A 27,599-nucleotide genomic window follows, 5' to 3' on the forward strand; every position below is an offset into this window, starting at 1 on the left:
GTCTGCACATGCTATCCCTGCAACTCATAAATCGAGGCATGCAATTGCAGACACAGATTCTTCCTACTTATATAATGGAACTATGCCCCATCAAATGATTTTCCTTGTACCATGTCTGCATATGCTATCCCTTCAACTCATAAATCGAGGCATGGAATTGCAGACACAAATTCTTCCTACTTATATAATGGAACTATGCCCCGTCAAATGATATTCCTTGTACCATGTCTGCACATGCTATCCCTGCAACTCATAAATCGAGGCATGCAATTGCAGACACAGATTCTTCCTACTTATATAATGGAACTATGCCCCATCAAATGATTTTCCTTGTACCATGTCTGCATATGCTATCCCTTCAACTCATAAATCGAGGCATGCAATTGCAGACACAGATTCTTCCTACTTATATAATGGAACTATGCCCCGTCAAATGATTTTCCTTGTACCATGTCTGCATATGCTATCCCTTCAACTCATAAATCGAGGCATGCAATTGCAGAGAGATTCTTCCAATTAGGTGGAACAGTGGGAGCCTTCCCAACCACAAATCGAACCACCCATTTTTGTGGATACAATTTCATTGTATTTGTATCATTGTTCAAAAAATCCTCACGTTAGACGGTTGATCATCATCTCGATTAATGATTAAACGTTTAAAAATTAAGAAAATGCATCTAGACCTGATGAAACACCTGCTTAGCCCGTCCAGACACGTCTAAGCATCTGCTTAGGTTGCGACTAATTTAGACAGAAATAGATAACTTTTATTTTGTGTTTTATTTTTTTAATAAATTGTAAGAGACTTGCTGAATAGTTAAATAAACACACATTATATGCTTGTTCCCCATATTTTCATTATGAACACACAATAATATATATGTCATTCTATTTATAGTTTATGATGAAATTATATATTTTTTTAAGTATAAACACTCTTATTTACATGAAATATAATAGATTTACTTAAATTCACTTAATCTGCCTAGGCATTAGGCTTCAGACCACTGTCCAACTAACGTCTAGGGTCTTTTAGAATCTTGATTTGTATTTGTTGTGAGAACGTCTTTTTTAATAGTATTCCACCTCTGCTGACTCGATTACAAATCATCGACGGCATTCAATCAAGTCGGTTGTTTCCTAGTCTCAGAAAATGTGACCCTGCTGCTGTGCTTGTCTGCAAAACCAATACAACCAGCCAGGAAAGCGTCCAAGGTTGACTCATGATTTTTTTGTTAAAATTTAAAGTATTAAAGTTATTTTAATTGGTTTTTTTTTTCTTCTTTAAAAAATTATTATTAATTTTATTATTAAATTCTTTTAATTACTATTATTATTATTATTATTATTATTATTAAATGCCAAAATGTCACATAAGTTGTCAAATTTGAATTTTGTATTTAAAATCTGACACTTTGGATAATACAAAAGTTGAATAAAATCTAGATCTAATAATGAGGTGTGGGTTAGGTGCTACATGCCTTTTAACCGTTAAATTTGATTATCACAACTATTATATCTTCTACATTAAATCCTCACAATTTATTACTTTTTGTAGCACTCAATGTTTCGTACCATTAAATAAAAATTACTTATAATGATAAGATTTTTTATTTTTTATTTTTTGGCAAATTATAACGCTAACTTCCCCACCTAATCGCCACCTCCTCCTTCCCCTGCCCCACCCACCGAACGTCCCCACCTCACCCACCCCGCCTACCCAATGTGATGTGTGAACGGTGATGTGTGAATAGCCAAACTACCCTTCCTTCCTTCCTTCCCTGTGGACCTCTGGCCACCACTACCAACCAAACACCAGAAAATGATAAACCAATCAAAGGACGCGTCGCTGGTGTGTACACTTCTATTTATTTATGATAATTCTAACCTCTAAATAACAGCAAATTGTTACCATCCACTCAAAAGAGTCCAAGGAGAATTGAATTGCTTTGGTTTCATATGTTCTGAGATTCATATTTGGTGCAGATATGGCTTCTCAGTCCCAATCTCAGCCACCAGCGCCGCCATCGAAGACATCGGCTCTGGCAGCTCCGCTAAGTGCATTAGGGTTCGAGCTTGAAGAGATAACCCCCAAAAAGGTCTCTGGTCGCCTCCATGTCACTGAAAATTGCGTCCAGGTCATCATCATCATCTTCTTCTCTCTTTCTCTTTTCATATCACGAATCTTACCCGGCTCAACTTTCTGAAATATGTTGTTATCTACAGAAGCAAAACACGTAATTAACTTGTTACCGTTCTTTTCTGCTGAGACCAGCCATTCAAGGTGCTACATGGAGGGGTATCAGCGCTCATCTCTGAGGCCCTGGCTAGCATCGGAGCTCACATGGCCTCTGGTTTCCGAAGGGTGGCCGGGATTCACCTCAGCATCAACCATTTGAAGCGCGCGGAGCTCGGCGACCATATCTTTGCCGAAGCCTCCCCGGTCAACGTCGGCAAAACCATTCAGGTAATCCTCTCAAGTCTTCATCATCAACTATCATTTCCAATTAATAACTGGTAAATGATGCTGCAAACACAACAGTTATAACATTCTATTTCAACGTAACTTCCTACTGAAATAGGTTTTCATCTTTCAGACCATCTCTAATGGTTGGGCTAAAAGTCAAATTTTTTAGCCCGAAAAATTTAGCTTTTAGCCCAAAAATAGTTTTTCTAATCCAACCATTCTACCCTAAAATTTTAGCCCAGAATTATTAAAGAATGAACTTAGGCTATTTTTTTTTTGTTAAATTAATTTTTTTTTTAAAAATAAATATGTAGACTATCGTAAATTAATTTTATGAACATTTTAATCTAAAAAAATTTAAATTCCGATAAATATTGGATAGTGTCCACCCCGATTTCTGGGCTAAATTTCGGGGGAAATTTGGCATTGGTTTAGCATTTAGCATTTAGCTCAAAATTTCTCCTTGGGTTGGAGTGAGTTTGGGGAGAAATTTTGGGGAGTAATTTGACTTTTAGCCCACCATTGGAGTTGGTCTCATCAGTTTATCATTTCCTTTTCTGTAACGATTTTTGATCGACGGATTACATTATTCAAGGATTGTTCTTGGGGTTTGGCTATTTTTGGGCAGGTTTGGGAGGCGACACTATGGAAGATTGATCCTTCAAACTCAAACATCAAAACCATAGTATCCTCATCAAGAGTTACTCTTTTAAGCAACATGCCCGTGCCGGAGCACGCGAAAGACGCCGGTGAAATGCTCAAGAAGTATGCCAAACTATAAATTTTGATGTACCCTATTCATGTTCAACTCTGCTTGTTATGAAACCAACAAAGAAATTAAAGACGCTTTGAGTTAGCATTATATTCCAAACAAATTATCGCAGTCCAAATTAGGCAGGTCGATCACACAAATGAGTTAGACCGAAAAATCATGATTCGACCTGACCTGCATATAAAGCACCCGTTTGACGGCCATTTTGGTTTTAATATTTACTACCCATTTTTTGTGATGGAGATAGAGGGGCAAAATGAGGAGTGGAGAAGGATGAAGAGAGCTGGTGGGAGGGAGGAGGGAGAAATGGAGGGTAACTGTATGAAAGCAAAGACAACTTAAAATTGTCTTCGAATTTTGGTTTTTAATTTTCATATTGTGTGTCAATCAATCCACACTCATCGCTCATTTCTTCCACCGTCCTTCCTTGACAACTCTTCATTCCTCTTCTTCCTTGCTACTTTTCCTCCTCTTCCTTGTACTTTTCCTCCGTCAATACCCAGACAGATGGAAGCTAAAGGTTAAAAATGCAATGATTATCAAAACATCAATACCCAAAAAGATAAAAGATAAAAAACGTCAATACCAAAAAAGATGAAATCTAAAAGCTAAAAACGCAATGATTATTAAAGCGGGCCCCAAGTTTGTAGCTTTTTTATAAATCATGCAACTTAAAAAATTGAAACTTTTATTAAATTAGCAAATACTCAATACAAGAGCACACGTACAAACACATACCAAGTTGAGATTAAACAACAAATTGTCACTCTGAATTCTTGCCAAACCCAGTTGTGGAAATCTGTTCCCTTTGAAAACCCAAAAAATTCAAACCAGTATGAGCAAAAGGATGTGTTTTTAGCAATGTAAGAGAATTGGGGAAGCAAGAAAATGCAAATAGTTACCTGAGAGCAGCAAGCTGCTAGGCCAAGTCGTTGATCTCAACGCTGGAGAGTTTGAGAGAATACAACGTTCTGGGCACCTCCCGGGACACCACATTGGATAGTTTTCCCACTGCAACTGCCAATCTTCTCATAGCCTGAAATCCCAATAAGCTTGATTAGCTCATAAATTGATTAAATGATTGCATTGCTCAAAATTCAAAGCTGAAAAATATGCAGCGGAAGTGAGTGAGCAAGGGAGTGGCTTACGTTTAGCATAATCACAGAAATCTGTTAAGTCGGACATAGAGGGTTCGTAGTGGCTTACCATAGAGGACCTTGTGGAGGAGGCACATCCAAAGCAGTAAATCCACTAAGGCAGACAGTGGAGCATTTTTCTTCTACTTTAAGTATGTACTGAACATCAAGACCGAAAGGTTTTAGAAAATATAAAGGAAAAAATCTTCAAAATTGTAAGGAAAAAATCTCAAGGAATAGAGTGAGGCCATAGTTGCCAGATACGGGTACGATTCGAGTTCGCAGTTTGGTTCGAATACAAGATTCGGTAGTAACATAAAGTATCGTTCGCCAAAGAGTAAGCATAGACAGTACGATTTTTAGTTCGATTCGTTTTAAATTGGTTAAAGAATATAAATTAATTTGTATATAAAAATATTGATAATCATACATTTATAATTATATTTTATAATATTACTTATCATGACTCGGATACCAAAGACTAATTATTTTCCTTGGTTATTTCTTCACGTAATCATCATTTATCTCTTTAGTATTTTTTATTAAATATTCATTAAACAAATAATTAATTTATCTGTAGACGTTTCCTTTCTCTTCCCTTTGTTATTTCTTCTCAATTCTCACTGTCGCACTCCAGTTCTCTGTCTCTCCCTCCTCTCTTTCCCCTTTCTTCTCTTTCCCCGACCTCTCCTTTTTCTCCTTCACCGACAAACACAAGGACGAATAGGAACCTGCCTAGTATGATGCTCTCCTTTTTCTATTTGTTTTTTAAGCTGTAGTTGAACCCAGTAGACTATCATTTCACACAAGGTTTTTAGTTTTCATATTGTGTGTCAATCCATCCACACTCATCGCTCATTTCTTCCACCGTCCTTCCTTTACTCTTCTTCGTAATGATTGACAAAAAAAAATGAAAGCAAAAAGCTAAAAACGTAATAATTATCAAAACTTCAATACTAAAATAGATGAAAGCAAAAAGTTATAACCGTAATGATTATTAAAACAGACCCCAAATTTGTAGCTTTTTAATAAAGCATGCAACTTAAAAAATTGAAACTTTTATTAAATTTGCAAATACTCAATACAAGAGCACACGTACATACACACACCAACTTGAGATTAAACAACAAATTGTCACTCTGAATTCTTGCCAAACCCAGTTGTGGAAATCTGTTCCCTTGAAAACCCAAAAAATTCAAACCAGTATGAGCAACAGCATGTGTTTTTTGCAATGTAAGAGAATTGGGGAAGCAAGAAAATGCAAATAGTTACCTGAGAGCAGCAAGCTGCTTGGCCAAGTCGTTGATCTCAACGCTGGAGAGTTTGAGAGAATATAACGTTCCGGGCACCTCCCGGGACACCACATTGGATAGTTTTCCCACTGCAACTGCCAATCTTCTCATAGCCTGAAATCCCAATAAGCTTGATTAGCTCGTAAATTGATAAAATGATTGCATTGCTCAAAATTCAAAGCTGAAAAATATGCAGCGCAATTGAGTGAGCAAGTGAGTGGCTTACGTTTATCGTAGGAATGCAAAGTATGGCGACGGAGAAAACTGCCGCAAAAGCCTGCAGGTTCAGAGCGCCATTAACACAATAAGCAGTGGTTACTGGTTAATTAATAAAAAGGGCAAATGGGTTTTACCGCGGAGAGGACTAAGAGGACAGAGAGGAGGCCCAACTCGGCGGTGGGTCGAATCCGCAGAGCATTGACGGTGCGTACGGACGGAGTAATAGCAGAGGAAGAAGAAAATAGCAGCGGTTGCGTTTGGGAGGATGGAGTCGTTGATTTGGAAGTGGAGTTTGGGAGTATCAGCCGTTGCTGCGTCACAGAATCTACAGATGGAATATTGGATTTCTGGGCAACTACAGAGGCGGCTCTGCGGCTGCCGCCGTGAGGAGAGCTCCGCGGCTTGACCGCCATGACCACTGCAAGCGGCTGAACCCACATCTCTCGACAACTCTCTGCGTGCTTTTGTCAAAAATAGAACGACGTCGTGCTTCTTTAATCTGTTTGCTCTATGTCTGTCTCCAAACGTCATGCCGTTGTACTAAATCGATTTTTGGAAAATAGTTCAACTTTTAAGTATTATTTTTCTTCCAGCTTAGTACTATGGTTTACTCGAATACATTTTCACTTGTAATTAAAAGATATTAAGTTTAAATTTCAAAAATGATGAGTTTGGAGTTAATTTGTCCGCTCACCCCTTAATGTAAATATATAATATATCAAACATATTTGTTGATTTACTCCTTAAATTTGTATAGAGCTGTCAATTTCTTTCATAAACTTTAATTTTCGTCGATTACCTGCTTGAACTTTTGTAATTAGCCACTTTCTCCTTGAACTTTAATTTTAGCCAATTAGCTTTGAACTTTTATAAATAGCCAATTTCTCCCATGACGCTGATTTAAAAAAAAATCATTTAATTTTTTATCCATTTTGATCACACGGACAACACATGACATGGAAAATTAGATGGATAAAAATTGGAAGAAAAATTTAAAATCTAATGCTAATAAAATTTTAGGTATAATCGGCTAAAATTAAAGTTCATAGAAAAAATTGGCTAATCATAAAATTTCAAGAGATAATTGACTAAAATTAATGTTTAAAGGGAATTTAGCACCTCTCTACAAGTTTAGAGGCGAAACCGACAAATACTTCAAAATATCATTTTGCTCCAGTAGTATTCTCTTTTTGAAAAATACTTGCTATTAGCTCGTAAGTCCTCCTTTACTATACATATAAGCCTATGCGCTTTGGTGCCATCAATCTTTCAAGGATCAAGGTTGAACTGGCTCGAAAATCTTCCCATATTTCTTCCGTTCTGGTTTAATCTATAACGCACTCTATAGAACCGTACATGAGATTTTCACCTCATACGGCTCCTCGTTCAATTCTTTTGAAGTCATTGGATCCTTTTCCTCATTCGAGAACCTCTTCTCTTCTTCCACTCCATTCTGAGAGTAACTAGGACCAATTCAGTCATGTTTTCATTGATTTTGGGTAATTTGTCCGTTAACGTCTAACAGAGGCTGGTCTATGGAGCCAAGGCCGAAGCAGCCATTGCCGTCGGTTTTGATGATTTTACTGCCAATGCATTGAGAGGTACCTGCTTCTACCATAATGCTCACCTGGAGATCAGAAGAGCACATGGCAATGAGGCCTTCATTGCAGAACAGGTCTTTGAGGAAAACAAAGACGAAAGTTCCAAATGTACTGAACTTTGCTGCTGTGCTTCCAAATGGCTTCTACTCCATCAAGCATGACATGTCAAATAAATTATTACAACGGTAGGAGCCGTGCTTATTTGATCTTCTGTAGCGAAATATGAAGCATTTTGATCGTTATGCTAAGATTTTAATGCCGAATCCAGTCAAGCAAATACTTCTAGCCTTAGATGGCAGCAGATAATTACAACAGAATCAAATATTTGCAGTTTTTGCATCTTATTGCAATTCATACCAAGCAAACAGCACGTCTTTTATTTATAAACAGTTACAGGAGGCCCTAATGCATCGCATTGGATACTTGAAATACATAATCCAATGGGACATTTACTGATCCATAATATCTAATATTCTACGATAATCGTTTAGTATTAGCATAAATCTTTTACGGATAAAGGGGGAAATCAAGTCTATGCACTACGTAGCTTTTGCGAATCCTACCCTGAGATTACCGAAATCAAACACTGTGTGGTATGCTCCCAAGAACAGAGCTCCGAGAACCCTGCAGAATGAACCAGTCTTACATCAACTTTAAAATTAAAATATTATGAACGAGTGACTAGGGCGGGACATGTCATGTTTTGTGCATACTTGAGGCACAATATCTCCACACAAGAGGTTTAGCATAAAGACAGAAATCTGTTAAGTCTGACATAGAGGGTTCGTAGTGGCTTACCATAGAGGACCTTGTGGAGGAGGCACATCCAAAGCAGTAAATCCACTAAGGCAGACAGTGGAGCATTTTTCTTCTACTTTAAGTATGTACTGAACATCAAGTCCGAAAGGTTTTAGAAAATATAAAGGAAAAAATCTCAAGGAATAGAGTGCGACTGTGAAGCATTAAGTATACCTGTTCTGGAGAGAGGGTGAAGGATTTGTTTCTGATCGTAAATGTAATATCCGGCATGAATGCAATGTTATCACAGTTGACGAATGACCTTTTTAGCGGATTTGGAAGCTTCTCGCACAGCTTTATAATTCACCAAAAATTCGCAACAAAATAAAAGAATCAAAAGAACTTTTAGATTGGTCTATATGCATATTCATCAACCAGGCAGCCTGAGACTTTGAGAAGAATTACCTCATTCACATAGCTAAATATTTTTTCCTTTTCTATTTGTTTTTTAAGCTGTAGTTGAACCCAGTAGACTATCATTTCACACAAGGTGCATGAAGGAGTTTCATCGACTGATGATTCCTTCCCGATTTTGTTCTCAGTCACTGACTCAATATAATTGCTGCAGAAGTAAAGGTTTTCCTTTTGTTACGGATATTTTGATGCAGATATCAAAACCTGATAACAGTTGTAAGAAAAAGAAAGTCTCAACTTTATATTCCGAGAACCACCATATGAACATAGACCGATGTCCACACACACTATATCAGGCCGCGCCTGCAGACAATGTGAGGTAAATTATAATGCACTAGTTCATTTCTTAAGAGGAATTTCAAAGGAAGTTTTGAGCAGGTGGAAAGGAAAAGAAAATACAAACCCCAGATACTAAATATTCCCATATCAAATTTCCATAAGTGGAAATGACATTTTTACATTCCAAGCTCACAAATCCGTCTGCTCCAATGGCATGGTTGATCTGAGCCACAATAGTCTGCAAAAGAAGAGCTAATCAATGACGGAATACAAGTTGTTACTGCAGAATGAAAGCACGAAAGAGGAAAAATTAATTTGAGGGAAGTATTAGGCACGAGTTGATACAGTTGGACCAGCAAGGAAGGATGTCCCTGAGTCTACAATGGCACCACAACCGCCCTTGCACAGTCCTGATAATTTCAAATTTTGATGTTATGCCATGAATTCCTAGACTTGTTGAGATTCTAATTAGCAAATTTAATCTTTAAGATGGAATAAAGATAGTTAAACAACATAGGAGTGGAAGTGTAATGGAACCTGTAGATTTGTCTGCAACAATAACATCTCCAACCTCAATCTGGAGAGATCAATGAAACCGAAACAAATGTCATCTCATTAGGCAAGAAAAAATATATAACTGCGGAATACCAACTTCTTATCACTACAAAAAACCTGCCAGTAACCCTTTCGTGAAATTGGGATGTAGGTGTGATCACCAGTAAAGTGCCTCCAATCAAATCCACCAAAGACGATCTCACCTCCCACCTTCGATGTTGGATCATGATTTAGCCAGATGGAGAAAATTTGCTGGCTCATATGACCTTGTTGCGCCATGTTAAACCTGCACCCGGAAAACTAATGTATCCTTTTAAGCATCAAAACTCTTTCTTTTCTTTCTAAAAGCATCGAATTCCAACAGGAAGAGAAATACCGCTAAACCAAAAGCTAGTTTATGCTATATCAGTGCTAAAAAGTTTATGCCAGAACCATACCACACTGGTGTGGCTTCACCAACAGAAATATCCTGAAATCCAAGTCCAAGGACTCCATCAAACCGTGCCGTTAAGAATGTTAGGAATCCTTCCCTTGTAATCTCAACAAATTCCTACAAGATGGGAACAGATATTGCAATAGCATCAGCAACTTGGAAAAAAGAACACATTTAAACAAAAACTTCAGAAAACCGAATAAGGAAAGACAAAGTGCGAGAGACGCACTTGATCTCTGACGATAACATCCCCAATTTTCAAATTATCTTCACTAAAGTAGCCGGAAATCGAACCAGACCCATAAGGAATTTTGGAGGGTATTCCTAAATAATTAACAACACACAACATCAACTTGCAGTTAAATTCTATAAAAATTGCTCAAAATGTAAGGGATAGGAAAAAATTACCAATTTTGGTATGAGTGCTCGAAAGGCTTGCCCTGTATTTAGAATGAAAATAGCAAGAAATCTGCAGACATTCATACTTTACAAACTACTCAAAAACTCCAGGAACAACAAAAGAAAATATAAAATCTCACTGCAAATTACACTTACAGAAAGGATGCATCTTGAAGATGGGACCCACAGATTGGAGCTGCCGGTGTCAAAGACAACAGCGAAGCGCTGCGGTGGGGTGCCAATAGCAATGTCCCCATAAAACTGGGTGTCCCCATAATTTTTCAGATCCACAATGTTGGATTTGAGATCACTGGGTTGGGAAACTTGTGACCTGGTGATTCTTGCAGCATTCAATCTGGTGAGGTCCAAAGGCTGCTTCTTTAGACCAATTCTCAGTAACCCATCACTGGATTTTGTATCAGCAGCCAAGGAGCCTGACCAAACCCACATACAAATTGCAACCACAAGTCCCTTAAACCTCATTTTTCAGACTTCTGTGGCTGCCATGGAATATAATAAAATACAATTTTAGTAGACTGAATTTCACCGTAGCTGTGCAGTTGGACCCCAACCTCATAACTATTCATTTCATTATGTGCGTGTGACAAATTTTCACTTTATCAACTTCAAAATTTCTATTTTTTCTTTGATTCGAGAGATATTGTAAACTAATCTAAACTGCGGGAAGAAAAATTTAAACTTGAATGCATAAAGTAAACACATTGTCCTAACCAACTTAGCTATACGCTGATTTGCAACTCTGAATAACTTCTTATAGAATCATCATATTTCAAAGATTTGAACTTAACCTAATAAATTGTGGTATGAATGAAAATTTTCAGTTAAGCCTCAGTATCAAGTGACTATATCCTATAAGAGTGGAATTTTACATCGATCAAGCTCAATCTTCTTATCTGATAACATAAGAATTTGCCCGACAATATTAACTCACATGGTAATAATCATGAAGATGTAGTGTTCATACCTGGCAGCAGTTTCAGGTGGGAAGGAGTGGCATGGCTTCCGCTATTTATAGGAGGAGGTCGGGGGAGACGAGAGAGAGTTTGGGAAACCACGAGGCAGTTTCTAGGTCAGTACGGGTTTAGGAATTGACCAAAATAATATACGGACATAGACACATATCTTGCTTGCTTGCTTGTCGAGAACGTATCTTGCTTGCTTGTAGAGAATGCTCAGCTGCCAACTGCTAAGGATTTGTTACCATGATGCTTGAGTTGAGTTGGGAAATTTCTTCATGAATGATTGAATGACCACAAGTGCTAATTGGCATGTACTCATATAGTAATAAACGAATCGGTTACACACTTTTAATAAAAACTAAATTGAAGATCACTAAAATGTTTCATGTTTTTCGTGTTTTTTATTTATTTTTATTTTTATTTTTTGGCGAATATACACGTGTCAATACTCTTTCAATTCTATTTTTTTTATTAAAGTTTGTAATTTTTTTTTGTGTATGTATTTCTTAATGCTATTTTGTATTATAACTACAAAAATGCTATTCTTACTATGTATTTGTATTATCACTTGTATCATCTCTATAATAAAAATGGGATCCACATGCGTTGGTGGACCCTATCTTTATTAAAGAGATGATACAAGTAATGATACAACTAGGTGGTAAGTGTAACACTACTCTTTGTACTCTGATAAGATCACATTGTTGACTACCTAACCTCACTTCTATGGATGCTAATTATGTAGAACTGAGCTTTTTAAGATGACCATCAACAATGTGATAAGTAAACTCTTCCCACCTCTTTAGTGAATGATATATGACACTTCACTATTCATTTCTTAAGTTTTCGGGTGATATGTTGCATGTTTACCTTTGCCGGTTTGAAATATATTCTCCCCCAACTCGTTCAGGCCCTAGCTGCTGAAGAACGGGTAATTTTTGAAAGATTCTCTTTAAATCATGTCAAGTTCTCAACTATGTCAATATATTTGTCCTCAGACATGTCTAACATAAGTCATTTTGTAAAGGATGCAAAAACGTTGTTAAGTGTCACTAGAAACCATCTCCATAGTCTGCTAATGGAGTTTCTCATCGCCTTGCTCGATTTGCCCTGGTACAGAAGATACTTGTGGGTAGTTTGAAGAACTACCTGACTTGAATATTGATGTTCCACTAGAGGATTGGTATGCACTTTGATCGTTTCGTTTGTATTTATTGTTGTGTGGTATTCTTTTTCTTTAAATCGGATTGAAAATTCTGATTAAAAGAAAATTCCTAAAGAATATTGAAAGAAAAATAGCTTGGGCCTGGTGGGCCATCCTGATTATGGGCCTAAATAGGAAGCCCAAAGGCTGATGGTTGGGCCAGGTTACATAAATGTCATAAAGTACGGAGTTTAGCGCCCAAATCACGCGTGTAACGGCGGCAGGTTTTTCATCAATACTTTCTTCGTTTTTGGCGCTTGAGAGACGTTCATGTCGCAAAAAGGGCAAAAAATAAAAATCCAAAACCCCAAAATTCAAATACTCTGCAAATGCGAGAGTGCTAACTCACTGACTCTGTGACTCGGCACTCTGCAACTCTCGGAGTTTCCTGTCCAACAATGGCGTTGGAGGACGACGACTGGGATTTGAGCGCCGAAGAATTCGACTCTCTCGAAAGAGACGCGTTTCAGAAACTCGCTCAGCAACGCGTCAACTCCGCTTCCACTTGTTCTTCCTCCTCCTCATCGTATCCTTCATACGATCACCGCCAGGTGCATCGATCTTTCCTTGCCACGAACAATTACAACAGCAACAGCAGCTTCCAGAGTTCCCCTGCGAAACCCGTTTCGAATTCTCTTCCGAACAAGGTGAAATTCGTCATTTTCCCATCAACGGTCTCTAGGGTTTAGGATGCCTAATTAATTGAAGTGTTCTTTATTTCTGAATTCGAATTATTACTATGTTTTTCTTGGATTTTTTTTTAATAAAAATTGAAAATTTAAAACCTTTATCTGTTTACATGTTTGTTTTGTAACAATGCAGGTAGCAGCTTTGCCAACCGGAACTAGAGTATTACGTCCATCAGTCCCATGTAAAGTAAACCTGGGTAATTTCCCCCTTACCCATTTCTTTTACACTTTTACTTTGAAGTTTTGAACTTTTTTCTTTTACTGAAGTGTTGAAAATCAACTCTTTCCAAGAAAAGTAGCTTATGAAACCTTATTTTGACTGCTTCGTCACGTATGCTACTTGTATCAAGCATGAATAGTGGTCTTAAAAGGACTTATGTCTTTTCATATTTAATAGTTCTTCACTTTGAATATCGAAAACGAATCAGGAATTAAATGTCCCACCTTGACAATCACCAATGGTTAGTCTTCCAATTTGTACCAGTTTGAACCTTTTTCATTCAATTTTATTACGGGCTGGTTGCATTGTTCTACCTGCTGATCTTATGTAGTTTCTAGCTAACTTTGGGCTCCTATCTCTATCTCGTTGCCGTTTTACAAGAAGATGAACGTCTAAAAGAGCTACCTAAGATCATTGTTAAATTTTTTCTTCATGCTAGCGGAAACATTGCTGCAAAATTTCCTTATGACCAGGTACTTTATTGGGTAAAAAATGTTCATTCACAACACTTGTCAAACTCTTCGTTTCCTTATCAATTATATTCCATGTTGCACCAGGCGGTAGTAGGTGCTGTCCGCAAAATCCCCAAAGCCACATGGTATGCAAAAGAAAGGTATCCTTACTTGATTCCCCTTCCTGCCCAAAACCACTTGGAAAATGCATTATGCTTTCCCTTTATATCTTGTATGGACTTTTGAAAAACGTGGACATGTTGTGGGATGGAGCCCCAGCCAGATGTAATAGTGTTGAAACTGCAGGTTATGGATGTTTCCTATACCTTCTTTGTCATCTGCAGAGAAAGTTCTTCATGAGACATCTGGTGTTAATGTTGAGGTAATAACTGTTGCCCTTTTTCTAGTTTTTACTGAGGTGTTACGTTATGGTTTAGTTTAAATTTGCTCACTTTGATTTTTGGCGTATACATTCTTACCGTTTGTGTTTGAAGTTCACCAAAACTGGATTGCTTTTTCACTTTGTTTCATCATTTGATACTTTGTTACAAATTGTTTCAGGTAGAGAACTTAGATCCCTTAGTTCACCGTGCTATTGCTGCTGCCTCTGTTGTTCCAGACCTTCGAGGTAAAGGGTGATTATGCTAGTATCACTGAAGTTCAGTTTGTGCATAATTGATATGTTGGTATGAATTGTCTTTTTCTTTTCCAGACAGTTTTCTACATAATTCTCTGGTTTATTGAGTTGTCTTTGTCTTTTCCAGACAGTTTTCTATGTATCTTTCATTTTTTTCTTCTAACTTTTGCATGCTATTTTTTAATTGTTCTTTTTTATTCTTTGGTGTCTTCACTGTCCAGACCAATATGATAGGATACCTAGTTGTATAGAATCGAAGCTCTTGCCATTTCAGCGAGAAGGTGTTAGGTATATTGTAAATCTTAAGCTTCTACTTATTTGTGGAATGTTATATGCAACTTGCATATATTTACATTCTTCTGAATCTCTATAGTGTTGTGGATATTTATATTACTTTGCCCCCATAAAATATTATTTTTTGCTTAGTTATAGCTTTATCAGTATTGTTTTCTACAGGTTTATCTTGCAGCACGGGGGGCGTGCTCTCCTTGCAGATGAAATGGGATTGGGAAAGACTATACAGGCAAGAAATTCTTCATGCATACTCTTTATGTACCTGCAGTGATAAACAGTCCCATACAACCAATCCTGCATTTGAAGTACTTTCTACTTTTATACAACTTTTCCTGGTTGTGTTCCTTTGACAAGAAGCTCCTATAACGCTGTAGAACTTTGTTAATTACGGTACAGTAAGAATGCTAAAATAGGACAACATAATTGGGCGCTTCATATGATTATATGGGTTATAGTCTGCAAATGTCAGAAACTTAATCAGAAGTTTGGAGGAAAATGAAGAATATTTAGGTTTACTATAGGTTCAAGGAAACTAGAGAGAGATAGAAGAAAAAAAGTGTGTTGAAGATAGGGGAGAAAGTATACAGAGAAATATCAGTGGGCTCTTTGGAGGACATTGCAAATTGTGTGCCGTCTGGGTTGCAGATGCCAGATTTTTTAGTAGCTAGAAGAACGTTGGGTTGAATTGATATATTAAATTATGATGCGAATATGGTGGAGTTCCCTCTTGCATAGCTATAGGGTGATTTGTAACAATATAATATAGATGCTTCCATTGGATTGGAGTTTATGTGCAAAACCATTCCCAACTTCAGCCTTAGATTGAAACCTTATACATTTTTTTTTCAGGCTATTGCTGTTGCATCTTGTGTTTGTGACTCTTGGCCAGTTCTTATAATCACACCATCTTCCTTGCGTTTACAATGGGCCTCTGTAAGTGCTGTATTAAATTCTGTTAGTAAGAAGGTTGATCTTGCCAAAAATAACGTCCTCTTTTTCTTTCTTGCAGATGATTCAACAATGGATGAACATCCCTTCATCAGATATACTTGTCTGTTATTCGCTATTCCTGTCTAAATATTCTGATCACTTTTTGTTTATGCAGCTTGAATATTGAACACATTCTCAGTGGTCTGATGCCTTTTTAGTTATTATAAACTTTGTTTTTGAATTCTTTTTCCACTAGGTTGTTTTGTCTCAATGCAGTGGGTCAAACAAAAGTGGGTTTACAACTGTATCCCCAAACGTCAAAGGGACGATTCACCTTGATGGCCTATTTAACATCATCTCCTATGATGTAGTCCCTAAAATACAGAATCTACTAATGGCATCAGAGTTTAAGGTGAGGACTAAAACAGTCAGTGTAATGTTCTTTTTACTTTAATTAAATAACACAATCTTATATCTTTCATCATCTATGTCAGAATACAGAGTATGTTTGGCCTACGCTTCCTCCACCTTTTTCTGGCTTTTAAAGCACCTAAATATTTGAAATAATGATCTATTAGGCCAAAATATGATTTGGTGTGAAAAGTTCTAAGCTGGAGAACATGTGAAAGAATAATGAGAACTCTGTATGTCTTTCATTTCTTTAGTTATTTTCAAAGAGTTCACAATTATAGGTTGTTTTGTTTTTAGAGATGCTTGTTATTTACCGTTCAACTCAATGTTACCTAAATCACGTGTCTTTGTGGTACACGGAATGAGAATGGTAATTTGGTGGTACACTAGTTGCCTTGATTACATGGAACCATGTGCTACACTTGTAAAGGTAGAATGTGAATGAAAATCTTTAACTACTTTTTTCTGTGCAATGATTGTCCTTCACATTTCTAACAACCTAAGGATAGAAGAGTATGGTGTTTTCCTTGGATACTTTTTTAGAAGGAATTAAGAAAACTATGTTAGGATCAAGGGATGTTCTTTAGTTTTCATGTTGGAACTTTAATATTGCATAACATTTTATTTAGAAACAGTTCGAGCCTCTTTTACATTGACAAATAGTGTCCAAATTGACATTAGGAAATCCTGCCAGTTTTTTTTTCTCTTTTTCCTGCTTGAAAGATTTTTTTTTTTTTTTTTTTTTTCGGATCGCCTAAGATGGGAAATTCCCCGATTTCTACATCTGTTTCTTCCTCACTTTCCCCCCTTTCTTCTGTTTCTGAGGTTTCACTAAGTGACTTCGTAACCTTAACGTACTTTCTTTGGTTGAAGTTTTAATAAATTCATAGGGTCTTAACAAGAGAATTCCAATCAGCATTCCTACTTTTATTATCACTTCCAGTACCTTGCATATGCTGTTTCCATTGATATGTTATTAACTTCTTGTTCAGGTTGTGATTGCAGATGAGTCACACTTTTTGAAAAATGCTCAAGCAAAAAGGACAAGTGCTTGCCTTCCTGTCATAAAGGTCTTTCTCTCTTGTGAACCGATTACTAGCTTGCAACTGCTAACTTTTTTCTGAGTCCATTTTTCTAACACCTGCTTCAGAGGGACCATTTGTATGTATGTATTTTGAGGTGCACTAACAGTTAGATATTTTTGTGGTGCTTCCTACCTTAACTAGTAACACTAATGTATCATGGTCATTTCTTCTTTAACTATGTAATTGATGATAAAAGTAGTGAACCTCATAGTCTGGTTCGGTGAATGAAGTTCATGAAAATATTGGAAATAGTTTCAACATTTATCAAAGTATTAGCAAGGAGTAAAAGCTCAGAGAACTGTTTGTTCAAAGTATTAAGTCATATTGATCTCAACCTCTCTCTAACGTTTTCAACAATTTCAGAGGGCTCAATACGCAATATTGCTGAGTGGTACTCCTGCTTTGTCCCGACCGATTGAACTATTTAAGCAGGTATTTATCAACTCTAGTTAAGAAGCTGAAAATATACAAGTATATTTATCTAGAATGTAATCATTTGTTTATTAATTTCTTTGAATTTAACAGCTTGAAGCCTTGTATCCTGATGTATACAAAAGTGTTCACGAATATGGTAATCGATATTGCAAGGGTGTAAGTCACTATTTCTTTACTTTGAAGATGGTGTATCACGCTATAAGAGATTCTGTTCCTTACTCGTTTGGAATTTCAGGGAACGTTTGGATTGTATCAAGGTGCATGTAACCATGAAGAATTGCATAATTTGATGAAGGCAACAGTGATGATTCGCAGACTAAAAAATGATGTTCTTTCTGAGCTTCCTGTGAAGCGTAGGCAACAGGTCAGTGTCTGTGTACTTTGTCCAATCTGCATTTTGACCTGTAGGATGGCCTTAGTAGTCCTGTTACAATCAATGATCTTTATCTTTCCTTCCCCCCTCCCTTCTGATCTCAGGTCTTTTTGGATTTGGCTGAAAAGGACATGAAACAAATCAATGCTTTATTCAGGGAGGTAATCTAAGTCTCTTTAGCTATTGCCCTCTTGGAGTTCCAACTAGCTGAAGTCTATTCATGTGCTGTTATCTTATATGAACCCTTTTAATTTTCTTTTCCCCTATCTTTTATTAGTTGTACGATTTCTTGGCTGTGGCACCATGTTTATTCACATTATTTATGTGCCTTGTAAAGTTTAATTGATATATATGTTCTCAAATGTAAGGAAAATTATAATAGAGCATAGCTGCTTTTTATCTCCTTTTTTTGTAGTTGGAAGTGGTAAAAGGGAAAATTAAGGCCTGCCAATCCAAAGAAGAGGTTGATTCACTCAAGTTTACTGAGAAGAATCTTATTAATAAGGTATTCATGCATTCGCTCACAGTGTAGGGCACATGGGGCCAACATAGTTCCTTTCTTATACCGAAAATGCTGAAATGGTCACACCATTTCTTCTTGCAGTTGTTCTTTTACAACTGGATAGCTAACTTTGAACCCTTTAACTACCTCATTTGTGCTCCAGATATATACTGATTCTGCTGAGGCTAAGATCCCCGCAGTTTTGGATTACCTGGGAACTGTCATTGAGGTACTTCACCCTATGTTATATCCTTCTCTCTGTCTTTAGTTCTATTTCTCTAAGGTGCTTTTGTTTCCTTATCATTAGTTTAGTCTGCACGTTTTACTTCTCAGAGTTTTGAGTGTTGTTATATAATGGTTCTTGCAGGCAGGCTGCAAGTTTCTAGTATTTGCACACCATCAGTCCATGATTGATTCGATATATCAGTTTCTTCTGGTAAGGCCACATGAATTCATAATTTCCTCTAAGATTGACCAATTTCTTATAAGAACTGCCTATTTCCAGAAAAAGAAAGTGGGTTGCATTCGAATTGATGGAAGTATCCCTACTGTGGCAAGGCAAGCTTATGTTACAGAATTTCAAGAAAAAGATTCTGTCAAGGCAGCAGTGGTATGGCAGTATACTTTGTTTTCTGTGTAACCAACCTAATTGAGTTCTGTGTAATTGGAATTGTCAAAAAACGAAATACTGAAAATTTTGAGTGCTATATCTCAGGTGTTGTTCTGTGATTTAAGTCTAATTCAACCTTTGAATGTCATCATGCAGCTATCTATTAAAGCTGGAGGCGTTGGATTAACTTTGACAGCTGCAAGCACTGTTATTTTTGCGGAATTGTCATGGACTCCTGGCGACCTAATTCAAGCTGAAGATCGTGCTCATAGAATTGGCCAGGTAAAAGTCCTGAAGCATTCTTTGCATTAATTATAAGCTACATTTATATTTGTTTATGTTCAACCAGCAAAAATTGATGCATTCCTTCATTCCTTGATATGTTTCTAACTTTCTGTTCATGTTTTTAGGTGTCTTCGGTCAATGTATACTACCTTCTAGCAAACGATACAGTTGATGACATCATATGGTATGATTTTACGCAATTGTCTACTTTCTAATTAGTTTGATGATTTTTGTACTTCCAACACTTTCTCTCTATCTTCAGGGATGTTGTTCAGAGCAAGTTGGACAATCTGGGACAGGTAAAGTTCAAACCCCTTGGCATTCCTTCTTAGGGGAAAAAGGGGGAAAAACCATTTTTGTTTAACAGTAAAATGAACTCTGGTTTTTGGACAATCAGATGCTCGATGGCCAGGAAAATACCATGGAAGTTGCAGCCGGCCAGACCCGAATCACCCCTGCAAGCCAGCCGCGAAGCAGCCCTGCAAAGCAACAACTTGCATTCAGCCAACCGGGAAGCAGTCCATCAAAGCAGAAAACACTCGACTCTTACATGAAGCGTTGCAACAGCAGGGAAGACCCCAAAAGTCAGCCCAAGTTCAAAACCCCAAGGCCCTGAATGAAGGCTATGCTGTACAAAAATGGTAATTTTGCCTGTTTGAAATGCGTTGAAAGCACAACATTGAAGCCAAACTAGTAATGTGAAGGGTTCTCTTCCCGTTCGAGGTTCATCCTTCAACTCACCTGTGTAGGATGTCTGGAAGATGACTGGAAAGAGGTTTTACCAAGTTGTCTGCAACTGCAACAGAGTGTTGAAGAATTATATCGAAAGTTACAACAAGGATTTTCCTATGTTCACTTATTGTTTGCACGCGCTACTGTATCGAAGATTCTGACTGGTTCTGGGCTTGTTTCAGTTAATGTAATTGTGTAGTAGTTCTGTTTACACCCAATGTCTACAAGCCTGTTTCTACATGTTTACAATCCAGATTTGCGCGATTTTTGGTAGCATAACTTGTTTCGGCCATCGAGACCAATTGGATCCTTATTTGTTAGGCCATTGGCGTCGCATTAAGCCTCGATTTATTCGGTACATGGCATACACCGTAGCAAACTAGTATTTTTAAGGAAATGAACTTAAAAAAAAATCGAAGCATGTGCACCCAAGGGAAGAGGATAATGAAGGGTGGCCTTTTCAGAAAAGAAAGTATTCAGCACTTGCTCGGTTTAACAATGGCTACAACTGAGTGTCTAAAACAAACACCGTTGTTCGAAAAAGAAGACGAGAAAATAACGTTCACGTACTAACTGTATACTGCAAGTGTCGTATTAACTACAGACCGTATGCCATGGAAAAAACAATTTTTGAGTGATTTAAAAATTCACCCCTCAAGGCAGATAGGGATGTAAAATATTAGCCCAACCAACGTAATTTGAAAAGTTGTCTAGTAACTCCTGCCCCAGTAGGTCCATTTCTTGGCTGGTTTTCCAGAGGCAAAGCAAAGTGTCCCTGCACAGAAGTCCATTTTCAATTTCTGAACACTACGGCACTACTTTGCAACGAATGCACAACGCTAAAGAGATAACTGCCGATCATAAATTGCAAAAATGTTATGAAGTTTCGAAGTAATTTTAAAAGTGTACCTTCAGGAAGCTCGGGCTGCTCAAATGGAGTACAAAGTGACTTGGCTGCTCCGATTTCACCCTTTGTCCGTTTTTTCACGTCCTCTTCTACTTCCTGATAAATATGAAATAAACAGTAAAAGGAAAGACGATGACAGCAAAAAGAGTGCTGATATAAGAACCTAACCAGTAAAAAAATTAACGTGACATTGACAATCCCATTGTGTAATAAAGACACAACCGTAAGATTACAACAGAACAGAGAAATATCATGATAGATTGTAATATAAGTGACAGTGATAACAATACCTGTTCATCACACCAAGGAGCCAAGATCATTTTCTTTTGGTTTAGAGCTTCCATGAATTCTTCCCATGTCTTTGCAACCTTGATAGAAGCATCTCGTTTTTCCTTTGCAACATTGAACAGATTTTCGTGAATTTTAGCCAAGATGTCTTGTACTTGCTCAACCAACATGCTCACAGGAATGTCCTCTTTTGCTGAATTGTCACGGCGGACAACGCGAACCTAAAATCAAGAATTATGTCATTGTTTGCCATGTCTTGGACACCTCGATCTCCAAGGGTTAATCCAAGAACGGTAAGGAACAAGCTTAACTAATGTTAGCTTGTCCACACACCATACAGCTCCTGACCCTAATATTAAGAGGATAAAGATAAATCTTAACATGTCATACTCGAATATACAAGACTCGCCAAAAACCTGATATGCCAAATATTTTACCGGACCTGCCCTTTAGGCTTTTAGCAGCTCACATTCATGATAAGGCCCAGAAATAAAACCATGAGATCTGTGCAAATCAGGCCCCTAGGCCTAATGACAAACTAACTCAACAGGACAAAAAACCAGAAGCAAATATGAGCAACTAGATAGAAAATAACGAATTAAATGGAAGAACGGCCTCACTTGATTCTTTTGCAGATCCTTTGGTCCAATTTCAATCCTTAGAGGAACACCTTTCATCTCCCAATGTGAATACTTCCAACCAGGAGTTTGGTTGTCACTTAAATCTGCCTCAGCACGAATACCAGCTTTCGTCAAGGTATCCACAGTTTTCAAGCAGGCATCATATATTTCTTCCATAGGAGTATCCTTGTAAGGCACTGGAACCACAATAGCCTGAATTGCTGCCACTTTAGGTGGCAATACCAAGCCTTTGTCATCTCCGTGCACCATCACCATCACTCCAATCTAAACAAAATACCAAAAATGATAACAACATTATGTGGATGGTAATAGCAACAGTGGCGTGACATTATAGAAAAAAATTGGCATTTGGTGGTGGAAATAGTAAACATTATGCATTGTCTCTAAGTTAAACTTTACATGACAGACACATCATTGTCTCTAAGTTAAACTTTGTGCACTAGCAAAAACATATTATCCTATTCACCAAAAAGAGAATAATTGGCCTAAGGTACTGAGGATTATGTTGCTTAACATGGACAATGCACCTACCCATGTAGAATGTTCAATAGTTTCAGACTTGCGTCAACATAAAAATAAATTGCATAAAAGATAGATATTGGTACTGTGTTGATGCATGATGACCAAAAACGTGCTTGATGCATGGCAAGAGTAATTAATTTCCAGAGAAAAGAAAAAGTGTTCTTGTATAGAATAGACTTTGAATCAAACTTTAACACAGAAAAGAGAAGAGAGCAAAGTTACCGTTCGAGTGCTGTATGCCCAAGAGTTTTGCCAAACCATGCCCTTTTCTCTGTTTTCATTTTCAAAATTAATCTCAAACATTTTAGCAAAATTTTGACCCAAACAATGTGAGGTGGCACCTTGTACACCACGGCCAGTATTTGGAATAAAAGCCTGCATGCATTAATTAATACACTCAAGCTTACCATAGTAGAGGCATAAGAAGGAAGATCAAATTATATATATATATATATATATATATATATATATATATATATATATATATATAAAGAACATATGAAGTACCTCCACACTAGTAGTATAAAGACCACCAGCAAATTTCTCATTCTCACTCTTTTTTCCCTTCACAACTGGAACTGCCAAATAGTCCTCGTATATCCTCCGGTACAGTTCCAATATCTCAAGGACCTAAAACCAGGATGTATAATCAAAAAGCAATCTTCAAGGAAAGGTAACAATGGGTGAGAATCAGACTAGGTATAGCAAAAAGGCAATTCTGTCCTAAAAGTGTGATTGGCAACATAATAGGGCACTGAAAGGGGAAACAGTAATCTAAGTGGCTCCTTACCTCTTCATCTGCCTCTGCCTTTGTTGCAAAAGCTGTATGGCCTTCTTGCCAAAGAAACTCCCGACTCCTGAGACCATACGAAGAAAAACCAAATTCAACAAACTTGTACAAAAAAAGAGAGTTCAAAGAAAATGGTCCTCGGACATAAAGAACAATTAGAAACCGTGACAGGTCCTCGGACATAGAGAACAATTAGAAACAGTGACTAAATATGCGGTAAACACTAAGCAAGAACTGAACTCAATATCTATGAGAACAAAACGGAACAAATAAAAAGGTTTTTTACTCATCATGCTATTGTCAATACTACCGAAACACCACAGAAAGTATTATAAGAACACCAAAACCGTGAGACATGCTAATACCTGATAAATGGTGTAGGATTGCTGAACTCCCACCGGACAACATTGCACCACTGATTTAGCTTCAATGGCAAATCACGGTGTCCTCTGATCCACTTAGCAAAATAAGGATACATAACAGTCTCACTTGTTGGACGAATTGCTATTGGCACTTCCAAGTCAGACTTTCCAGACTTTGTGACCCACGCAACCTATTTATGAAAATAAAAGCATGAAAAGAGAGGTAGTCTAAAACAATTAAGATATTCCCAAAATAAAAAAAAACAATATACACATGGAGTAACACAGTGGCAGTGATTGGGGAATAACAAGACAGGCTTAAATTTTCACAAAGTGACAAGAAAATTACAAATCTATCATTACACAATCATATGATTTCAAAAAAACCAAGGCAAACACATAGAAGGTGAGGTTGCACGCTAAACACTAAAATAGGGGGCATGCAAAGGAGAAAAACAGGGAAAGAAAACTAGAATGAGAAATCATAATCAACACCAACTGAGCATGTGTATATGCTTATTTACGTGTAACACAGTAAATTATGTCACACAAATGACATATATCTCACCTCTGGAGCAAAACCCTCAATATGATCCTTCTCTCGTTCTAGAACACCAGGGGACACAAATAAAGGGAAATAGCAATTCTTTATCTTCATTTTCTTTATTTCTGCATCAAAGAATGTCTGAAAAGTAACAGTGTGTGAAGTGAGTAACTGTGATGGAGTTACATATAAATTTTCTAAAGAATTAGAGAAATTTGCGAACATAAAAACTGGTAGATAAAGTTCATAACTTTGACATTAGAGATGAATGTATAGCCACCAGTACTTAATTAGATAAGTGCAAAATGAGATTATGTAAAGTAAACTCAAGACAAGAGGTGGGAAATGAAAAAGTAGTATCAGGTGTCGAAACGAATTCAGGCAAAATAATCAATTAACAGGGATGAGATGACATCAGTTGACGCCATGCTTCAAAGTCAAATTTAAATTGAGTACTTCAGAACTAGACTGGGAACGTGTTATCAAAATCCTGAGAACCAGATGATTGTTTACTGGTTCTAATAGCAAATAAAACTCATTAACAACATGAAATGGATTAAACAAGAAAAAGCATGCTTACTTGCATCGTCTCCCATATCGCAATCGTCCATGGCCTCAATATATAACAACCAGAGATATCATAGTATTCGATCATCTCACTATTAACAACGACCTAAGCACAAGAAAACATATTCATTACTTAATTGTTGAATAAAGTTAATAAACCCCAGAAAAGATAAAGACAGGTACCTCAGAATACCACTCTCCGAAATTCTCATCCTTCTTCTTGGAAAGGCCAAGACCAGTTTCTTTCTTCACCTCCTTCTTTTTCCCTCCTAAAAATCAGGAAAAATTAATATCAAAGCTAAGCCAACAGAAACACCAAGAACCCGAAAATTGAGAAGTGGAATAGCGAAGCTCACCACCCTTGGCATTGGACTTCTTAGCACCCTGGTCCGCCATGTTTCGATATCTCTAACCTATATCAGACCACACACACCAGATACAAGACTATTACAACAATGGGCAGTGCTAAAAAAACCATAAATCTACAAACTTGGACAATTTCATACATCTGGATAGCAGAATTATGCTCAAAGCTCAGTTCTTTTTGCTAAATAATACAAAAAATCCAAATGTAATCCAACAGGAACAACCCAGATTCCATTTTTGAACAACTCGAGATTGAAACGAAGAAAAATGCAGGAAAAAAATACTAGAAAAACGGAATGAGAGCAAAATTAACCCAAAAAAATGAGAGAAAAAACAATCTGGGAAAGTTGAGTTTTTACCCAATTGAATCTGGTTCGTAGCGTTTGCGGCTCCGCAGTTGTGGTCTTCCACTTCTGAGAAAAAAGAAAGAGAGAGAAGACAGCAGACTCGGAAGACTTTTTTTGCTCTCACTGTACCGCATTAGGCTTTTGCCCTAATTTACTGCCTAGAAATTCCTTTGTCTGAGATAATTTTGGGCCTGCGGCCCAAACAAACACTAAGCTTGGCCCCAAAGCTCCCTTATGGACCAAACCCTACGGACCAAGGTTGACTCGGTGGAAGAATGAGAGAGGAGGATTAATTAGCGTCAATTTGAGTTGTAATATGATTAAAAAAAAATGAAATTATAACTCTAAATTAGGCCTTTAAATAAGAAAATATGAAATATAATGTGTACCTTGCCAAATCTTCTTTCTTGAAATGTTCAAGTGATTCAAAATTTCCACAATTCGCTCGTCTAAATTTTCTAGTTTGATTAATAATATGACAAAGCTACTTGTTTCGCGTACGACGAGCTACTCTTTTTATACCCTTATAGCTCTTCGCTAGGACTTTATATTTTCTTTTTGGATAAAAAGAAATTAAACTTCATACAGAGTACAACGGTTTTGAAATCTCTTTTTTGACTAGAAAATTAAATATCGAAGAACAAAACAGACAAAGAAACTTGCTCGTCAAAACTAATCTGCCAAAGTAACTCGAGACGAATGGACAATAACAAGTCGTCAATCCATCAGCTCTCCTCACACAACACTCACTTCTTTGATTTCTTGGATACCTGTGTCGATTGAGCTCAGGGTTCTAAAAGATGTTATGCGCTAGTCGGGGCCTATAGAATGACATATATTATATTGGGATACCTGTGTCGGTTGAGCTCAAGTGTCTACTTATACTTAAAAATACATATTTGCATTGGATACATAAATTGCAAAATAGATGACATATAAATTATAAAGTATTAAAACATAATGAAAATATGGAGAACAAACAAATAATGTGTGTTATCTAAGTTCAACAAGTCTCTTACAATTTACTAAACAAAATCAAAGGAAAATGAAAGTTATTTATTTTCTGTCTAAATAAAAGTCGCGACCTAAGCGGATTTCTAAGCAGATTTGGACGGGAGCCTAATCAAGTTTAAGCGTCTTTTCTTAATTTTCAAATGCTTAGGGAATTTTTAGGAAAGTGGTTGAGCTGCAGCTGGGGCAGCGGTTGCTGGTGCTTTCTCTTGAGGTCCCCGAGCCAAGCGTTCCTCTCTCCTGGCGTGCTTCCTCTCTCTGCCAGCCTTGTTCCTTGCCCGCTTAGCCTCGAACTGATCAGACAGACTCTTCTCTCTGGCCTTCTCAGCCTTTGACTTGTGAATGCTCTCCATCAGCACTCTCTTATTCTTAAAAACATTACCCTTAACCTTCATATACATGTCATGATACATGTGCTTGTCAATCTTCTTCGACTCACGGTACTTGCGTAGTAACCGCCTGAGCACCCGCATCCTTCTCATCCAAAGGATCTTGGTAGGAAGCCTTGCCTCCCTGGTACCCTTGCGCTTACCATATCCAGAGTGACGTCCCTTTCTCTTACCCTCATTAATGCGACGTGCACGAGAGCGCGAGTGGATCTTGGTTGGCTTCCTGATGATGAAGCCATCCTTGACCACCTTCCTTATGTTCTGGCGAGAGTTGGCCATCGAGATCTCGCTGACTTCATTGGGGTCGAGCCAGACCTTGCCGCTACCGCACTTGAGGACGCTGGAGGCCAGCCTCTTCTGGAACTTGAGCGAAACCATCGTCGGTGTCTTACCTCCTCTCTTTTTTTTTTTTCGGCAACTGCTGTGGGCAGAGAGGCTGCTAGGACTTTATATAGGCATTAAGGTTTTAGGTCTGTTATTTTTGTTTTAGATTCTTTTTTTAATGAGAAGCGTGGTACCCAAGAAACTCAATTGACCGTCGTTAGGTTTTTCCTTTTGTACTAAGCATATATTTTGTTTTATAGTTAGTCCATGGGAATCATTATCTTTTTTTTTTTCTTTTTTTTTAAACAAGGATTTTTTTCTTTCTAGTTTTAGACTT

At 37.4% G+C, this 27,599-nt stretch overlaps 6 protein-coding genes across 11 annotated transcripts; 2 read left to right on the forward strand and 4 right to left on the reverse strand.

Moving 5' to 3' along the window:
• The first annotated feature begins 1,824 nt into the window (after window positions 1-1,824).
• LOC137730912 (1,4-dihydroxy-2-naphthoyl-CoA thioesterase 1-like) lies at window positions 1,825-3,338 on the forward strand. Of its 2 annotated transcripts, none has more exons than XM_068469913.1 (3): window positions 1,825-2,138; window positions 2,276-2,467; window positions 3,063-3,338. In XM_068469913.1, the coding sequence occupies exons 1-3, from the start codon at window positions 1,989-1,991 to the stop codon at window positions 3,246-3,248; spliced, it is 528 nt and encodes a 175-aa protein (XP_068326014.1). In that variant the 5' UTR covers window positions 1,825-1,988; the 3' UTR covers window positions 3,249-3,338. The 2 variants fall into 2 exon arrangements, with proteins under 2 accessions (XP_068326014.1, XP_068326015.1); XM_068469914.1 differs by having other exon boundaries at window positions 1,851-2,138; window positions 3,096-3,338.
• A 144-nt stretch (window positions 3,339-3,482) lies between these two features.
• LOC137730911 (uncharacterized) lies at window positions 3,483-6,384 on the reverse strand. 3 transcript variants are annotated; one of them, XR_011068231.1, is made up of 6 exons: window positions 6,021-6,384; window positions 5,894-5,944; window positions 5,648-5,781; window positions 4,446-4,534; window positions 4,142-4,275; window positions 3,483-4,045 (listed from the first exon to the last, which is right to left on the reverse strand). XR_011068231.1 is itself a non-coding variant. In XM_068469911.1 (4 exons), exons 1-4 carry the CDS (start codon window positions 6,324-6,326, stop codon window positions 5,510-5,512), a joined length of 534 nt encoding a protein of 177 aa, XP_068326012.1. In that variant the 5' UTR covers window positions 6,327-6,384; the 3' UTR covers window positions 5,420-5,509. The 3 variants fall into 3 exon arrangements, 1 of the variants encoding a protein (XP_068326012.1); XR_011068232.1 differs by having other exon boundaries at window positions 4,388-4,534; XM_068469911.1 differs by lacking the exons at window positions 3,483-4,045; window positions 4,142-4,275; window positions 4,446-4,534 and adding an exon at window positions 5,420-5,552.
• Window positions 6,385-7,809: 1,425 nt separating this feature from the next.
• Window positions 7,810-11,493, reverse strand: LOC137730910 (aspartic proteinase oryzasin-1-like). 3 transcript variants are annotated; one of them, XM_068469910.1, is made up of 14 exons: window positions 11,351-11,493; window positions 10,522-10,865; window positions 10,375-10,435; window positions 10,196-10,290; window positions 9,971-10,083; window positions 9,651-9,819; window positions 9,516-9,555; window positions 9,324-9,388; window positions 9,103-9,216; window positions 8,938-9,002; window positions 8,691-8,847; window positions 8,460-8,579; window positions 8,286-8,374; window positions 7,810-8,111 (listed from the first exon to the last, which is right to left on the reverse strand). In XM_068469910.1, the coding sequence occupies exons 2-14, from the start codon at window positions 10,846-10,848 to the stop codon at window positions 8,027-8,029; spliced, it is 1,500 nt and encodes a 499-aa protein (XP_068326011.1). In that variant the 5' UTR covers window positions 10,849-10,865; window positions 11,351-11,493; the 3' UTR covers window positions 7,810-8,026. The 3 variants fall into 3 exon arrangements, with proteins under 3 accessions (XP_068326011.1, XP_068326009.1, XP_068326010.1); XM_068469908.1 differs by having other exon boundaries at window positions 10,375-10,450; XM_068469909.1 differs by having other exon boundaries at window positions 10,375-10,450; window positions 11,318-11,355.
• A 1,285-nt stretch (window positions 11,494-12,778) lies between these two features.
• Window positions 12,779-20,417, forward strand: LOC137733009 (uncharacterized). Its single transcript, XM_068472236.1, has 24 exons — window positions 12,779-13,196; window positions 13,372-13,435; window positions 13,843-13,931; window positions 14,016-14,071; window positions 14,217-14,292; window positions 14,472-14,538; window positions 14,769-14,835; window positions 15,004-15,070; window positions 15,691-15,774; window positions 15,851-15,892; window positions 16,028-16,183; window positions 17,175-17,252; window positions 17,631-17,699; window positions 17,793-17,858; window positions 17,938-18,066; window positions 18,180-18,236; window positions 18,491-18,580; window positions 18,741-18,806; window positions 18,945-19,013; window positions 19,083-19,187; window positions 19,344-19,469; window positions 19,598-19,656; window positions 19,735-19,771; window positions 19,870-20,417. Exons 1-24 carry the CDS (start codon window positions 12,948-12,950, stop codon window positions 20,086-20,088), a joined length of 2,187 nt encoding a protein of 728 aa, XP_068328337.1. The 5' UTR covers window positions 12,779-12,947; the 3' UTR covers window positions 20,089-20,417.
• Window positions 20,418-20,639: 222 nt separating this feature from the next.
• On the reverse strand, window positions 20,640-25,670 carry LOC137733011 (proline--tRNA ligase, cytoplasmic-like). Its single transcript, XM_068472237.1, has 13 exons — window positions 25,551-25,670; window positions 25,182-25,238; window positions 25,009-25,094; window positions 24,839-24,931; window positions 24,283-24,399; window positions 23,718-23,905; window positions 23,353-23,419; window positions 23,070-23,192; window positions 22,785-22,937; window positions 22,020-22,304; window positions 21,402-21,620; window positions 21,114-21,207; window positions 20,640-20,979 (listed from the first exon to the last, which is right to left on the reverse strand). Exons 2-13 carry the CDS (start codon window positions 25,219-25,221, stop codon window positions 20,915-20,917), a joined length of 1,530 nt encoding a protein of 509 aa, XP_068328338.1. The 5' UTR covers window positions 25,222-25,238; window positions 25,551-25,670; the 3' UTR covers window positions 20,640-20,914.
• Window positions 25,671-26,633: 963 nt separating this feature from the next.
• On the reverse strand, window positions 26,634-27,338 carry LOC137733013 (large ribosomal subunit protein eL19y). Its single transcript, XM_068472239.1, has one exon. The coding sequence runs from the start codon at window positions 27,314-27,316 to the stop codon at window positions 26,708-26,710; it is 609 nt and encodes a 202-aa protein (XP_068328340.1). The 5' UTR covers window positions 27,317-27,338; the 3' UTR covers window positions 26,634-26,707.
• Between the last annotated feature and the right edge of the window lie 261 nt (window positions 27,339-27,599).

The sequence above is a fragment of the Pyrus communis genome, chromosome 4 (genome assembly GCF_963583255.1).
Source record: "Pyrus communis chromosome 4, drPyrComm1.1, whole genome shotgun sequence".
Taxonomy (NCBI): domain Eukaryota; kingdom Viridiplantae; phylum Streptophyta; class Magnoliopsida; order Rosales; family Rosaceae; genus Pyrus; species Pyrus communis.